This window comes from Pezoporus occidentalis, unplaced genomic scaffold (assembly GCF_034315485.1).
Source record: "Pezoporus occidentalis ecotype Australia unplaced genomic scaffold, CSIRO_AGI_Poc_V1 ctg22, whole genome shotgun sequence".
Taxonomy (NCBI): Eukaryota; Metazoa; Chordata; class Aves; order Psittaciformes; family Psittacidae; genus Pezoporus; species Pezoporus occidentalis.
Window position 1 is genome coordinate 554,228 of NW_026914072.1, and position 16,641 is coordinate 570,868.

General features: G+C 38.9%; 1 protein-coding gene across 4 annotated transcripts in view; it reads left to right on the forward strand.

Moving 5' to 3' along the window:
* The window catches only part of AMPD3 (adenosine monophosphate deaminase 3), a 34,386-nt gene extending 21,633 nt beyond the window's left edge, over positions 1–12,753 (forward strand). For 3 of the 4 annotated variants that reach the window (XM_062620131.1, XM_062620130.1, XM_062620135.1), the window contains exons 9-15: positions 615–778; positions 1,953–2,079; positions 2,868–3,031; positions 4,905–5,025; positions 6,711–6,884; positions 7,976–8,086; positions 9,014–12,753. In XM_062620131.1, coding sequence (XP_062476115.1) covers positions 615–778; positions 1,953–2,079; positions 2,868–3,031; positions 4,905–5,025; positions 6,711–6,884; positions 7,976–8,086; positions 9,014–9,190 — 1,038 coding nt within the window. In that variant the 3' untranslated portion in view covers positions 9,191–12,753. Of the gene's footprint in view, positions 1–614; positions 779–1,952; positions 2,080–2,867; positions 3,032–4,904; positions 5,026–6,710; positions 6,885–7,104; positions 7,189–7,975; positions 8,087–9,013 lie in introns of those variants that run through there. The other variant, XM_062620134.1, reaches the window with a different exon arrangement.
* The last annotated feature ends 3,888 nt before the right edge of the window (positions 12,754–16,641 follow it).

Sequence of the window (16,641 nt, forward strand, 5' to 3'; positions counted from 1 at the left end):
AAGTCAATTCACTGGCTTAATATTTTGTGAGGATGTAGTAGGCTAGTGATAGCTGCGAAGGAAGGAGTGCCTCTGGGCAGTGCCTCTGCATAAAACTGTATCTGCACATGTATGCACAGGCTTCAAATTAATTTCTTACAACCAAAGAATTAGTAGCTTTCATGAACTAGATGTCAGCTTTTCTTAAACATACAGAAGTGCTTGTCTAAAATTAACAGCCTTAAAATTGCTTACTACCATGCATTTTGGGTCAGATTCTCTATTGGTCTGCATATTTTATGTAGTCACTTACTACAGTTTAAATCGTATCATTCTGAGTTACCAATTTTAAACCTATGTCTTACAAAGGTGTTAGCAATAACTGCACAATATTGTCGTCTAAATCTAGGTATTACAGTTAGTTACAGTGAAATGATTCTGAGATAGCTTGCCAGCAGAATATTTAAATGCCTAAAGTAAAATAATTGATTAAGAGACAAAAGATTCCCTTTTGATCTTTAAAGAGTGAAAATACAATTACGTCTGGTCTGAGGAAAATAGAATAATAAATATATTACTAGGTGTAAATGATCGTCAGTGTCCATATTAAAGCAAATATATTTATTACTTAATAGGAAGTAGCCCGTGAACTAGAAGAAAGTAAGTACCAGTATACAGAACCCCGCTTATCCATTTATGGACGGTCTCCAGATGAATGGCTGAACTTGGCAAAATGGTTCATCAAGCATAAAGTTTATTCCCCTAATATGCGCTGGATAATTCAGGTTCCCAGAATCTAGTAAGTAATCAGGAGCTCTTGGTAATTTTAATAGTTTGAAATCATACCAATTATTTGTTTTAATTTCTGATATTTTTTAGATGGTTTACGAGCTTTCCTGTAGTTCTATTTATAAGCAACAGCCTGGGAAATTTATTTTTTACCATTGCTGCAATTTTCCTGACAGTCTGGGGGTGGAAGACGGGAGATGGGGTTTGAATCTATTCTTTGTGAAGCTGTTCAAAACTACTGTGAATTAGTTGTAAGTCTGAAAATACTAAAAATCAAAAATTACAACTGGGTGAAATTAAGCTGCATTCAAGGGCAAGTTAAAACACAGTTATTGATGAAAATAAATCACCTCTTGAATTCCATAATCGTGAACTGTTACCACCAAACTTCCTTAAGATCAGTGACTAAATGACAGTGAACTTGGAAATGCAACCCTGGTTGCTGATTTGCAAGCTTAAATCAGTATCAGTTTTTCTTAGTTTTTAAGCATCCTTTGAGACTTTAATAAATGGTTGTTTGTTTCTAATACATATATTATAATAGTGTCCCGTGATAATTTTGTCAAGTCTTAAAGCTGCTTTTCATGTTTTGAAATTGCATAGTTGGAATATGAGTAGAGAAAGAGCTGTCATGGTTGCATATATCCCCCAGAGTGTGTTTCTCATTAGGAAGAAAGTGTCTGTCCTTTAATTTCTTATGTAGTGATTTCTTATGTACACACCAGAATCAACACCTTCATTAAGTCATGCACTTAATGATACACTGAAGTACTGCCCCTCTGTTCTGAGAGGCTCACTAAAGCAGAATGAATATTCTACTTTTGTTTAAAGTAGTTAACAACTTTGGAAAACAGAATCTTTCAGGAGAGGTAATTCCTTATCTCACCTATTGATATTTGGATTGCTGTAAAGGAAAGGGTCACTCTTTTTGAGAGAGCATCTACCCTTGCATACTGTCTCTATTTCTGGAGCGCTCAGGAGCTCTAGCAGAGCCTGGATGAAGCAGAGTGGCAGGAGGTGCAGGAAATGGAGCACAGAGACAAGCCCTGCCCTGACATAAACTTTTAATTTCTTAATCCTGGCAGAACTGAAGCTGTAGAATAAACTCAGATAACAACGAATGTGAAAGTGAGAAAAAAGCCTATTAAAGAATGGTCAAAACTGTGTATTTTTTTCCTCTTCAGTGACATATTCAGGTCAAAAAATATTCTGCCTAGTTTTGGGAAGATGTTGGAGAACATCTTTGTACCTTTATTTGAAGCAACAATCAATCCCAAAGACCATAAAGAATTGCACCTTTTCCTCAAATATGTAAGTATATTTGGATTTTCTTCTCACATGAAACAGATCCTCTCCTGCTCATAAATTTTGTTTGTCCATAGCTGTTTCCAGACACTAAGATCTTCCTCCTCCATAGATTACTTGTATTACTGTTTTACTGGCAATTTAATAAAAGCGTGGGTAGGGTCCTGTTGTTAAATAGTTGCTATTTATTACCCTGAAACAGCTCATCACCTCTTTATTTGCCCTCTCAGTAATCCTCACTATGACCAAAGACATTTGCATGCTCTTGTGCAGAGGGAACATAGTAATCCAGGATGCCCACTGCGAGCTTGCATCTGGGACTGGCCTTCAAAAAGGAGGCAACTGAGAGGAAGCATTGTGTAGATCCTGATGGGACTCAGTAGTGAGGATGTAGCTGCTGGGACATGATTAAAAGACATTTCCAAATATGCCCCAGTTCAGAACTCTGAGGTTTCCTGGGAGCCTCTGGCCTTCAGCTGCTTTTCAGATAACAAAACCAGATGAGTTTAAAGGATTCTAATCCAGATCTGAGGGAATTTTACAGGCTTTTGTGCACCTGGGCCTCCTCTTTGTCTCAAAAAAAAAAAAAAAGGGTGTGTGTGTATGAAACTGCCTTCAAGTAAACACATTACTCCTGCTATCTGCAGGGAGTGGTAGGAGGGCAGGACTGCTAGCATAGGGAGGAAATGAAGAAAGAGGACTAGTTGCTTTGTACAAGCAAGTCCTGAAGGAAAAGTAACATTGACATTTGCTTCTTGAAAACACTGATTTCTGTTAGTCTCTTCTCCCACCAGGTGACTGGCTTTGACAGTGTTGATGATGAGTCCAAACATAGTGGCCATATGTTCTCTGACAAAAGCCTTAATCCTGACCTCTGGACCAGTGAGAAGAATCCCCCATATAGCTATTACTTGTATTATATGTATGTGAACATCATGTTGCTAAACAACCTCAGAAGGTAAGTAGTCAAGTAGTCATTTTTCACAAGCTTTCAGAAAGAAAAATCAATAATCTTTGTCTTAATCTAAATCAGTGGCTGGATCATACATCTTTTGAAGCAAAGGTTATCTTGAATTAAAGAGTCCAAAAGGAGGACACAAGTTATTTTGAAAATGTTAACTGCAAAATGAATTCAAATGCAATACTCAGAAGTTGTAAAGGCATCTGGTTAATATACTGGTTTGACACAAAACTGACAGGTTGACCTTGGCTTGGATTAATAGTGAATTTCCAAATATAAGGTAACTATTGGTAGCTTGCTATCTTCTGGTAATTTAAGAGGTACAAAGTTATGTTGTGAAATATTGGTTTTAGGGCTGCTGCTGTTACCAAAGATAGACAAAGGAGGACATAATTATAAACTGCACATCTAGCTAACTTACTTTAGCATGCATATTGACTCATTCAGTTTTACTACCTTTGAGACCAATGTCTAGGCAAGTAATGCAGAGAGGTGTGATTCTGAATGTGAGATCATGACTGTAAAAGCAGATTTTGGCGTCAGGCTCAGTAAAGCCTGAAATTCAACATCAGGTTATGTTCCCAACTTTGTGGCTGACTCACTGAGTGATGTGCACAACTGACTCAAATTGAGGCACAGTGGGGTTATCCACTGATACTACAGTGTCATCACGTACCTTGCAAGGATTTGGTTCATTATTATTTATAAAATATTTTGGAATTTTCTTATAGGAGTTGCACAGACTTGTCATTTTCACAGGTCTTATTCAAGTTAATATTTAAAATGTTATTTCTTCTCTCCCCCTGTTACCTCAAGCATTTCTCTCTTGACCACCCAGTAGAATCAAACCTCACAATAAAAACATCAAACGGAAAGGACATAGTACAGCAGCTGATACTCAGGTCATCCCTTTCATCACACATTTTTTTCTTACCTCAAAATCATTTCAACTACTATTTGAAAATCTCCCTAGGTAATAATTAAATATTCTTTATAGCTAGGTGAGATAATGACACAATTCATCAATGAGTCAGTAAAACTGTTCACCCTGTTAAATATACTGAGTATTTGAGGCACCACAGCCAGTCCATTAGAAGACTGTTTTATGCTTTTCATAATATTACCAAAGTCAGCAAGGGTGGATTATATCCTTGCATCCATTTTATGGAGAAATGTGACTAAACTTCCATCCTAAAAATTCCTTATTACTTTAGCACTCTTTGTTGAAATTGTTTACTTTGAATATATCTAAATCTCTAAATACTTAGGGGACATTTGTCTTCACTGAGTAAGAGGGTCCATTATAACCTAAAACTCAGCATAATTTTTAATACAGATGATAAAAATAAAACAGTTCTAGAAATTACGGTGTTAAGTCTAGTGTAACAACTAACACTCCTGTGCAGCTGAGGCTGTGGCTTCATGCTACACTTAACGTGGTGAGATGGCAGGTTGCCACTGCACTACATCGTGTTCACTAACTCTCTGCAATGTGCTTCCACTGCTTCCCTCATTTTGAATCTAGGAATTATGCAGCCATAGGTTGCATCAGTTCACTTAGCTTTCCGTCCCCTACTTCCCACAGCTGAAAACAGTTTGATAACTGTTCACCCAATATTAAACAATTGCTAAATGAGATATAACTGGGGAAGGAAAGAAGGAAGGCACAAATATGTTAGGTGATGGCAGGGGGTTGGGTATAGGGACCTGCCCCTTTCAACAGCAGCCTGATTAGATGTCACACCAAACTGTATGAGAATGTGTAACTTTTTCTAATTCCCATATTAATGCTAATTATATGCAAAATAGATAAAACCAAGTGCATTAATAGTGCAATTTTGATAGTGGAACTTGCTTTTAATCTCATTAGGGAAAGAGGCATGTGTACTTTTCTGTTTCGACCACACTGTGGAGAAGCTGGGTCTATCACACACCTTGTATCAGCCTTTCTGACAGCGGACAACATTTCTCACGGATTGCTACTGAAGAAGGTAACCTAATCACTATCTGCTTAGACATCAGTCACTGGTTCAAACAGCAGTTGCAAAATTGACTTTGGCAGCCCAAAATCAGTTTTCTTAGCAAGGCACAAGTAACTCTTCACTTCAACTGGAAATCCCACCTGGAGTACTGTGTTCAGCTCTGTGACCCCCAGCATAAGAAAGATGCGGACCTGCTGAAGCAGGCCCCAAGGAGATGATCAGAGGGTTGCTGCACTGCTATGAAGACATGCTGTGAGGGTTAGATTTGTTCAGTGTTCAAGGCCAGGTTGGATGCGGCTTTGAGCAACCTAATCTAGTGGATGGTGTCCCTGCCTGTGGCAGGTGGTTGGAACTAGATGAGTTTTAAGGTCCCTTCCAACCCAAACCATTCTGTGAAATAAATAAGCTCAGCTGAATTTTCTATTTAAGCTACAAAACCAATCTTTTCCAAATTATTTTAAAGCTATGTCTTTATAGGGAAGATCAACTGTTCAGATATGTCAAGGACTTGACAGCACTTGCAAGCAGAGATAAAAAGGAAAAAAACTGCTTAGACTTGTTGCTGCTTCCTGGTTTAGATCCAAGAAGAGCTTAAGACAAGCTCTGGTTTCTTCTGCAGAGGGACAAAGGACATTTTCCCTGACTGGCATGCCTGTAATTCAGGGTTCATTCTGAAATTCATTAAGGTTATAATTATTTATATCTAGAATAACTGGGATCAATTGATCAAGAAATATAACATAGCTGAATAGCACAGTAATATTTTATTTACAGCTTGCTGCTTGTGACAGGACAAATGTTACCATTCCTGGTGTATCAGTTAATGAAAACCATCACGCAAGTCATCCCCAGGCCAGTGTCCTGTAATTAAAATAATTGGTCAGTGGGTGGCAGACTTGCACTGAGCTTATTGTAATTTTTTGGAAAGCATTCTCTTGTAAGTTGGCTTTTCTGGTTAATGCTGTAAAATTCTCTCTGTTTGTTAACATATACAAGAAAAAAGAAAAATCTTGCCTAAAATCATGTCTGACGTTATGCTCAGAACCAGTAATTCCTAATATTAGAACCAGAGTAGTACTAAGGCTGTATGTGACCAAAGCATTCTTCTCTTCACTCTCTCCTGCTTAGCCCAGTGCAATAGCCTGGCATAGCAGATGATAATAATAACAACGATAATAATAATGGCAATTACTAGGTTTACACGTTGGTTAAGTAAAAAATAGCAATAAAGCTGAGGTGACCTCAAAAGATTTATATTATATGCAACAGCCATACATGACATATAATAAACCTTTTCTGCACCTAAAATTTACCTGTTGGACTTCAGTTTTGAAAAACTTAGCAGTTCTTACGCATCTGTTTCGTGTGACTTTCAGGTTTTGGGGGAGGGTAGGCAGTTAGTATCAAATGCAGTGCCCTGCATAGTCATGTATACTTACTAATCTGCAGTAACTTTAGTCACCGTATTTTTAAAAGGATGACATATATGTTGAAGAATGTAAATTATTTTTATAAAAATCAGTAACATTTAAAATTCAGACTTTAAAATCTTTTCTAAATAAGTCAGAGTTTAGTGTCAACCAAATTTTCTGGATCTTATTCCTCCCTCTGTAATGCTGTTTCCATTTTATCCAAGGGAAATACTTTTTTTCATTAGCCCATAGTACCATTAAATGCTGTGTTTTGTTTTGCAGAGTCCTGTCCTCCAGTATCTTTATTATCTTGCACAAATACCCATTGCTATGTCCCCACTTAGTAACAACAGCCTATTCCTGGAGTACTCAAAAAATCCACTACGGGAGTTTCTTCATAAAGGACTTCATGTCTCTCTCTCCACGGATGATCCTATGCAGTTTCATTATACAAAGGTAAAAACAAGAAACACTTCTCTTTGAATTTGGCAACCGTACTAAATAGGCCCAGAATGACCTGAAAGCTATTTCATATCATTGCTTAGGATGTCAAGTTTCATATCTTCCAGTCACTTCATTCATTATCCTTCCTCATTCTCAGTCTACTCACTGTTAGGTTTCAGAGGGAAATGTCTGATTTCCTAATTATGTTTCTTTTGTACTCTTGCCTCTCCAGTGTTGGCTGTTGAAGTATAGAATGAAGGATGAGGCTGAAGGGAGGTTTGAGCCTTCATAAACAATCCTCTAGAGTGCCAGGAAAGTCCAGTTTCCTTACTAATAAATCTGGGGAAGTACATTACAAAAACACAATGTGGAATCTCTGAAGATGACAGCTGTTTGCTCAGTGAACTGATTCTTGCCTTTTGGTGGCCTGGCAGGACAGAACTGCCTGGTCATTGGTTCTGATGCTCCCGTTTTGCGGTTGGCACTGACTTGAGTCATGTTATGCTTTACAGTGGCCTGTATTGCTCAATTCTCTGAGTTGTGAGGACAAGCTGAGCTTTGGTGTGCTTCACTCAGGCTTCTGGCCCATGACATGTCTCTGCTAGAAAAGACAGCTTCTGTGAGGGCCTGCTGCATGGATGTAATGCAGCACCAGCAGAGTTACACATAGTGTGGAAGACTGTAAGCTGTGACAGCCCATTCATTAGTCAGACCCAACCTCCTTGTGTGGAAGGTCAGAAGTGAGAAATTGCCCGGTTATCTGTCTATGTAGACATTTGTTAAAGAGTTACAAGACTAGATCCTCCAAGGTGTTTATTTTCCCTGGGATCTCATCTGAAATGCCTCTCAGGATCCTGACTGTGGGCTACAATTTCTTAGCCTAAGATAACCGGATACCCCGTGCCTATTATTTAACAGTTGCCCTTGAGAAATACAAAATCAATAATGCTTTTTAGTAGTAATTGTGATATTAAAATCTTCAAATCTCTAATTTTTCACAGCTACCTAAACAGCATATATGGATTTCTTTAGTAATGAGTACATATCTCCGTATACATCCTATTTACATCTAATTTAATATTATACATATTTTGGTGATACAGGAAGCTCTTATGGAAGAATATGCTATTGCAGCCCAGGTGTGGAAACTAAGTACCTGTGACTTGTGTGAAATAGCAAGAAACAGCGTACTACAGAGTGGATTGTCAGATAAGGTAATTATGGCTGAAAAAATCCCCTTTTGCAAGAATCAGGGCAAGTAGGAACTGAGAAGTCAGTAGTCTGAAAACTGAATAGTAGGTGCTTCTGTGATGTATTTGCACACACCCCTATTCTCTTTTCCAGAAATCTTCACAGAGTATCTGCTGTGCAGTCTTACATTTTAAAAAGTATTAACATTACATGTTAATAAACATTAACATGTTTAATAATATACATTAACATGTTTAATAATAAACATTACATGTTTTCCCAAAACATGCAGAGAGCAGATGCATGTTTAGACTTGGCTCTGCCTCCAGTCCCAAACCTTTAATTATTTGGGTGATACCCCTCTGCCAGCAATTTCATAAATCATGTGTTGCTTTGAGTATACAACAAACTGTCTGTCAAAAGCAAGGTGTGTTTGCTAAGAAGGGAGTGCTACAGAAATCCCTTTTGGCTTGAAAATTCTATACATCCATGTTTTTGACTTAATTTAGAGCATCTTCTCTTTTACTTCTGTGTCATTTTAAAACATTGTCTCCAAGGAGCTGGTATGTGAAGGGGCTTTATTAATATATTCTGCTGTTTCTTCCAGTATTCTTTAGTGACAACTACAGATTTTCCTCTTGTGCAATATTTAACTAGCAAAAGGAATCTAAGTCTCTTTTTGACCTCTGACATGAAAGGTATAGTAGTGAATGCTAGCACAGAGGGTTTTAGCAAGCCAGACTGAATGCACTGCTTTGTGCATTCTATATATGTAACTTTGCCTCAGAGTCTTAACCAGTTCTGGAGATTTTAAGGCCAAAGATCAGTGGTCAGCTGGTTGAAGCTGCTCTTTTCACTTGCACTGGAGTCATTCAGCTAACAAACACTCAGCCAATAAATCAGATCAGTTGAACTGACTTCTTCCTTTTTACATTTAATCCCACTCACAGGAAAAACAGAAATTCTTAGGGGTGAATTACTGTAAAGAAGGGCCTGAGGGAAATGACATTCGAAAGACTAATGTTGCACAGATCCGGATGGCCTTCAGGTACGAGACACTGTGCAATGAACTTAGTTTCCTGTCTGATGCTATGAGAACAGAAGAGATTTCTACTCTGACAAAGTAATTATAAACTCAAAGAAACCAGAACATCCCACTCCTAAGAAGGAAAAATTGCTGACTAACATTGAATCATCTGTCTTTGATGCTACCAAGACATAACTGAACAGTACAGAGAAAAAGATTATCTATTTATGGAAGGTAAACAATGTTTGCCATTATTTTTAATGCATTATTTTCATTGCAAAAATTTCAGTTTTTATCAGCATTGGGTTTTGTAAGATGGCTGTAAATACTAAACGCAAGCTCAGACTCCTGTAATATTTGTTTCATGCTGTCTTAACTGTACACTATATTGTAGCTTGGAAAGCAAGAGAGTATTTGTAGCACATCTGTGATATGCACCTTACAATTCTGCAGATGTGGACAGTACACATCCATCTGGTTTTGTCCTGCTAGTCTCAGCAGCAGTCATGGCATTTAGCACTTGTAAGTTTAACCCTTTATCATTAGCAGTTTGTATGGGGTGCATAATTTTGAGGCTAGCCTTTCGTTCTGGAAGGTGTTCTGACACAGTTTTTATTTTAATGTTTCAGACTGGAAAACAAGAAAAAACAGAATCGGGTAGTATTGTTTAATGACTAACTACTTCCTGTTGTCATGTAGGATATCTGTGAAGAACAGCAGATTAATGCTTTTTAATCTAGTAAGTAGAAAACATAGTGTCAAATTCATCACTATTGTATGTTGTAATAATGAGTCTAATTATATCATGAAAACTTTGCCTTGAAAGGTGAGAATACTTTTTTTATTGGTTTGTAATGGGAATATGTGGATATGCCAGTTCAAATTACTTAGAAATTTACGCAAATAATTTTGGTTGCATGTAAAGAGAAATTTTTTACTTGAACAAAGGAAGTGTTCTTATGAATCAGTGGTAGAAACTCCAGACTTGGGTTCTGGTCCTACTTCTGACATCTTTTTTACACATTTGCATTAGTTTGTATTTTAGTTGGTTAGAGTTGAATGAGAAGTCAAACTGTCTATCTGTACAGAAGCTAGCCTACTTGAAACATGGCATTTCAAATTACGTTAAACTTTTTATTTATGATGGAGTGGCTAGTAAAATACAGCTACCGGAATATTTATTTATCACTTTCACTCTTTTTTCTATTTGCTCATCCTTCTTAAGACACAGTACTACACATTCAGAAAAGATTAAAGGTTATAACATGATAGCATTTATGTACTGTGGAAACTGCATGTAGTTTCGCACCCAAAAATTGTTGAGGCTAGGGGCAACAGAGGATGTTGATGCCTTTAAGTCCAACATTACACTTCTTGAGACCTAGATTCCCTAAGCTACGATAACAAGCCTATGGTTGGAGCCTTTGGGATCTCATGTAATACAGAGGGAGGTTAGGCAGCTTCAGACAGTAATTGAAAATTCACACACAAGAAGGGCAAGTAATGAATACTAACCAATCAAGCCTCACTAGACTTAGAACCCTGTATGTTTTACATCAGACAATGTGTGCCACTTTATTCCTTAGGCCATGCCCTTCCTCCAGGGTTTGGGCACCTACATCCTTTCTTTCAAGAGCTGATCAGGTCTCACTTCCCCTTGTAAATGCAGCCAGAAGTAGCAGTGGTGACATCACCAGTAGCAAATGACTCATTAATGGCATAAATGTATATAGCCACTGAAGACATACACTCTCCCTTTAGGATGCAGCATGTCAAAGCAATACCTACAAGGACACGTTTTAAATGTACTTGCTGTCCCAAAATGGTGATTGCAGGGAAATGGCACCAAAGTAAGGGAAGGAGGAGTTCCCTATCACCTCCTATAGCTGTGCAGCCCTGTAAGAGCCCCACAAGAGACTAAACCTAAAGAGCTATAGGATCTAGCCTGGAAGTGAGCCTGCTCTGAGGGAGACCAAGGCACAGGAGCAGAGTTCTAGCCATCCAGTCACTATTACAGTGTGTCATGCATGGGGCTGCAGTGATTGCAGACATTGTTAATCTAAAATATGGTTGCATATTGAGAGGTGGTGGGAGACTTCAGCTCTTCAGCAACCTAGCCTAATGTCTGCAGTGTTCAACTGCTGCCAGACTTTGTACTCCTTGTGCAGCTAAAAACCTGTCCTACAGCAAAACTGTGCTACACTGCTCAACTGTACAATAATGCAATGGTCCAAAGTTCTTAAGTCAACAGTGCCTGTTGGCTTCACTGTTAAACTTCAGCAATTCATACAGTCCATTACCAGGATTGATGAATGTGATTTTCTTAGGACAAAGTCTGAAAACAGTGGTTCAAGCATTTTAGCTGCATAAAATTCAGACACCTTGTTTTCTTTAGTACAACTTAATCAGTTGTTATCAACATAACATTAATTACCTGAGAAAAGCATCTGTGTCCAGGTGAAATAAGTAACACGCTTGGTTTGAAGAACCTAAATTGTAAGTATTTTCATCTGACAAACATTACTGTACTTGGGTTGTTTTACCTTAATACTGCTACTAGTGTCGCTTTTGTTGTCACTTAGATCTCTTACTTAGGTTTCTTCTTATTATACTAAATTTGTGTATGTTTAATAACTTCATCTTTCCTTACCTCAAACTCATCAGGTTCTAGTATGTCTGTAGCTCTTACTAAAGAAAAAAACACAAACGGGATTTGAATATACAGTTAATGGACAGTAATTAGGATTTTGACAATAATAACATGTAAATGGCCATAAGCACAGATTCTGCTTTCTGGGCTTCCATGTGTGCTGCTTTTAAGGATAAATTGAGCTAATAGTGTTGCATTTAGGGGAACAAACCCGACATCCTTTCATGCTTCCATAACTACACCTCTTTTGGTCATCTTTTAATTAGGCAAAAGTTACTGATTCTCAAGTTTAGTGTTTAAAATTCAGCTGCTTTTTTTTTTCCAAGTTGTATTTTTGTTCTAATGTATGGCTGTTCAAAATAACCTTGCAGTCTGAGGATATATGTATCATGAAGGGCAGGTCCGGTGTGAACTACATTTACTCTAATGCAAGACAGGGCAGTGGCTGATTCTCCCTGCCCCCACAGTGTAGAGACCAAACCTGGTTACATCACAGTTTGTGTTTTACTCAAACAAAAAGGGGCTTGGAAGAACATCACTGTAGGTGGTTACTGGGGTGGGTGTTGCTTTAGAATGGGAGACTATCCTATTTTCTCATCATTTCATTGGTGTTAAGGTTCAAACATTATTCAAGATTTCCTTACATGTTAACTCAGAGCATTTTATACTTTCATGTAAAATGGTTAATTATGGTTATTTGATGTTTACAACATATCTATCAGAACAGTTTCTAGTGATGCTCTTCCATTCTGTTATATTCCTTTAGCAAACTTCAGGCATTTGCTCTGCTGGTGGGTTATGCAAGTCCACCTCAGAGCCACCTTACCTTCTGCTATCATTTTGTTCTTTGTCACTAAACCTTTCTGTTCTATTTGCCTAGTTAAAATCTTAAGTCTGAAAAAGGTGGGTGGGGGAAAGGATGTCTGTAAAAACTGCTTTTTCTTTCTGTGCCTGGGTTAAATCATGTTTATTTTTTGCCTCTTGTGGAAGCATTAAATATTAAAATAATAAATTATAATATGGTATAACTTTTGTCTGTGTATACCTCTCAGTAAGATATGTAGCTACTCAGAATCTCTGCATTTAAGCAGAACTAATCCTCTTAGCAGTTACAGAAGACCAAACCAAAATTAAGGACTACCACAGCATGAAAACTGAAAAAAAAAAATGACAACCAACAATAAAACTGCAGTGACATAGAGAAGATAATAACCAATATTTAGGAGAAGGAGCTAAAAGCTTATCTGACTGTCGTGGTTTAAGGCTAGCTGGTAATTCAGTACCACGCAGCTGTTTCCTCACTCCCCCCGCTTCCTCCCCCTGCTCCTGGAGGGATGGGGAGGAGAATTGAAAGAATGTAACTCCCACAGGTTGAGATAGGAACAGTCCAGTAACTAAGGTATAACACAAATCACTACTGCTACCACCAATAACGATAATGATAAGGGAAATAACAAGGGAAGAGAATACAACCGCTCACCACCCACTGACCAGTACCCAGCCTGACTTGAGCAGTGATCTAGCCCTTCTGGGTAACTGCCCCCACTTTATATGCTGGCCATGACATGCTGTGGTATGGAATACCTCTTTGGTTAGTTTGGGTCAGCTGTCCTGTCTCTGCTTCCTCCCAGCTTCCCCTCCTCCCTGGCAGAGCGTGAGGCTCAGGAAGTCCTTGGTCAGAGTAAACATTACTGAGCAGCAGCTAAAAACATTGGTGTCATCAGTGCTGTTCCCAGGCCAAAAGTCAAAACCACAGCACTGCACCAGCTACTAAGAAGGAGAAAAATGACTGCTACTGCTGAACCAGGACACTGACTTAAAGCAATTCAATGTTACAAAAAAAACACCTGTTCTGATTTGTGCCAGTAGAAGACTTGTCAATAAGTCCTGAAGTGAAGCTGTATTATAGGGCTGCCCTGCTGTCTCTTGGTGCCCTTGTTTCCTGCTCATTCCATCTGGGCATCAGGATAAGGCATGTGGCACCTCTTACTGATCCTGGAGCCTCACCTTGCTATTAACCAGAGTGAAACCAGATGAATTTGGTAGCAGCAGAGCAGTTCTGACAGTCACAGTTGAAACGGTTTAAGCAGTAAACAGGACAGCTTTACCTGACGAAACACAAGAGCCAAGAAGTGACAAATTGAAAGAGTATCAACATGGAGATTATGCTACAGTCAAGATGACTTTTGAGAAAAAAAAGTTTAACACAAGTTATTTTCTTCAGTACATGTAACAACAATTTTAGATGAAGATGAAAATGTGTCTCTTTCTGTACAGAAACCCTTCATTTCTGTACACAAGCAGCACTTACGAAGCATGGGAGTATAGATCCACCTGTAAATAAGAATGTGTATTTCTTAGACATACCTCTTAAAGCACTAAATATCAATGTTAAGCAGCACAGAGTAATAGTATATATAAGAGTGGAACAGGAGCACTGCTAACTAATTCATTAATCATTAACCATGACTAGCGTGTACCATCTCACATGAAAAATGTTTTTGGGAAGTTCTACTAAAGTGGGTTGGAACATATTAACATGGAAGCATAGGCTGTTGTATCAAACCCCTGTTTTGTTCCACATATATACAACTGAATTCCAGAAGGGTAGGTTTCTGACTAATTTAAGCTTAATTCATAAGAATACATTATCTTTTCAAATAGCACTTTGAACCAAAGAAAAGGGCTCATTTAATTCCTGTTGGATGGTATTCAAACCACTGGATAGTACATACTGAACAAAGTTCCATCCAAGTTTTCAAAAGGGTTGGCTTTTTGTTTTAATTTCAGGCCTACAAAACCGATGCCCCCCCATTAAGTATTTTAACCTTGATTGATAGGTTATTGAGGTAAGCAATCACATGCTTACACACAATGTAATCACATGCAATCACAATGTCAATTGACATTGTGACAGCTCAGATACTAAAGTAGAATGTGTCATCAGATCCCTCAGACATTACGTTCCTTGGAACATGACTAGTTCACAGCAAAACCCATTATCTACACTGCAGTTACGGGAAAGAAAGAACCAACACTGTCCCACTCAGGTTAATTTCAGCTATGCATAGCAACAGGAAAAGTGTTCCATCTTTACAGTATGTTGCCTATGATAAATTCTAGAACATTAAAACCAAGCATTTGAAGACATGACAATTAAAAAACCCCCAGTTTTGAGATTACCAATTTTTAAGACACACTTCTAAGAAAGCAGAATTCTATTCACCCAGACAGGTGAGGATAAAACATTATGGTAAGTTATCTTCAGGAATGGTTTAACAACAGAAAGAAAATAACTAATTACTGTAATTAGTGATACTAGAGCACATGTATTTAGTGGATACAAAACTAAAGAATTATGTGTGTTCAGTATTAAGGCCGGACAGGTTAACAACTCCTATTTACACCCAGCATCTTCAAGGCTATCCAAGGTTACCATTCCACGATTCAGCAGGACACAAAGCACAGAGAACCATGGCCAGGATGTTTCTTCTAAAAGTAATGCACTTGGCATGTACAGCTATGGGGGGGCTGGGGGAGGAGAGGATTTAACAGCTCTGTTCAAACCTATAGCACAGAGATTTCACTGGCTACCTTGTGTTTCCAAAACTGGAATTAGTATGGATTAGAAAACATTTATAATTACTGACAAGAATTCTCTTCAAAGGAAAGATATGTGAGTCAGATAGGCCATTTCCTCACTAAAAAAAGAAACATGCACATTACGTTAGTAAGGTGTCTAAACTTGAAACCTTGTAAATACCAACACTTGTCAGTTCCTCAAGTACACCCACCTCCTGGCGTGACTGTCAACTGGTAAGGTTTCCAATTTTAATTTCCTCATCTGTTATAATGAATTCCTTTCCCACTTTTCACTTGGCTTCAAAAGATCCAAGCAGATAAACCAAGTAACTAGACAGAGGAAACAGTTATATTATATACTGCAGTTATTATTTAAAAACAGGTAAAATCTGAGAAGACAGAAACATAGAATCATAGAATAGTTAGGGTTGGAAAGGACCTTTAGATCATCCAGTTCCAACCCCCCTGCCATGGGCAGGGACACAACACAAAACCGCAACCCATTCCAGTGCCTCACCACCCTAACAGGTAAGAATTTCCTCCTTATATCCAGTCTAAACTTCCCCTGTTTATGTTTTAACCCGTTACCCCTTGTCCTATCACTACAGTCCCTGATGACGAGTCCCTCCCCAGCATCCCTATAGCCCCCCTTCAGATAGTGGAAGGCTGCTATGAGGTCTCCACGCAGCCTTCTCTTCTCCAGGCTGAACAGCCCCAACTTTCTCAGCCTGTCTTCATACAGGAGCTGCTCCAGTCCCCTGATGATCCTCATGGCCATTCTCTGGACTTGTTCCAACAGTTCCATGTCCTTTTTATGTTGAGGACACCAGAACTGCACACAATACTCCAGGTGAGGTCTCACAAGAGCAGAGTAGAGGGGCAGGATCACCTCCTTCGACCTGCTGGTCACGCTCCTTTTGATGCAGCCCAGGATACGGTTGGCTTTCTGGGCTGCAAGTGCACACTGAAGCTGGCCCATGTTCATTTTCTCATCAACCAGCACCCCCAAGTCCTTCTCCGCAGGGCTGCTCTGAATCTCTTCTCTGCCCAACCTGTAGCTGTGCCTGGGATTGCTCCAAGCCAGGTGTAGGACCTTGCACTTGGCATGGTTAAACTTCATGAGGTTGGCATCAGCCCACCTCACAAGCGTGTCAAGGTCCCTCTGGATGGCATTCCTTCCCTCCAGCGTATCAACCGAACCACACAGCTTGGTGTCATCGGCAAGCTTGCTGAGGGCACACTCAATCCCACTGTCCATGTCAGCGACAGAGATGTTGAACAAGACCGGTCCCAACACCAATCTTTGAGGGACGCCACTT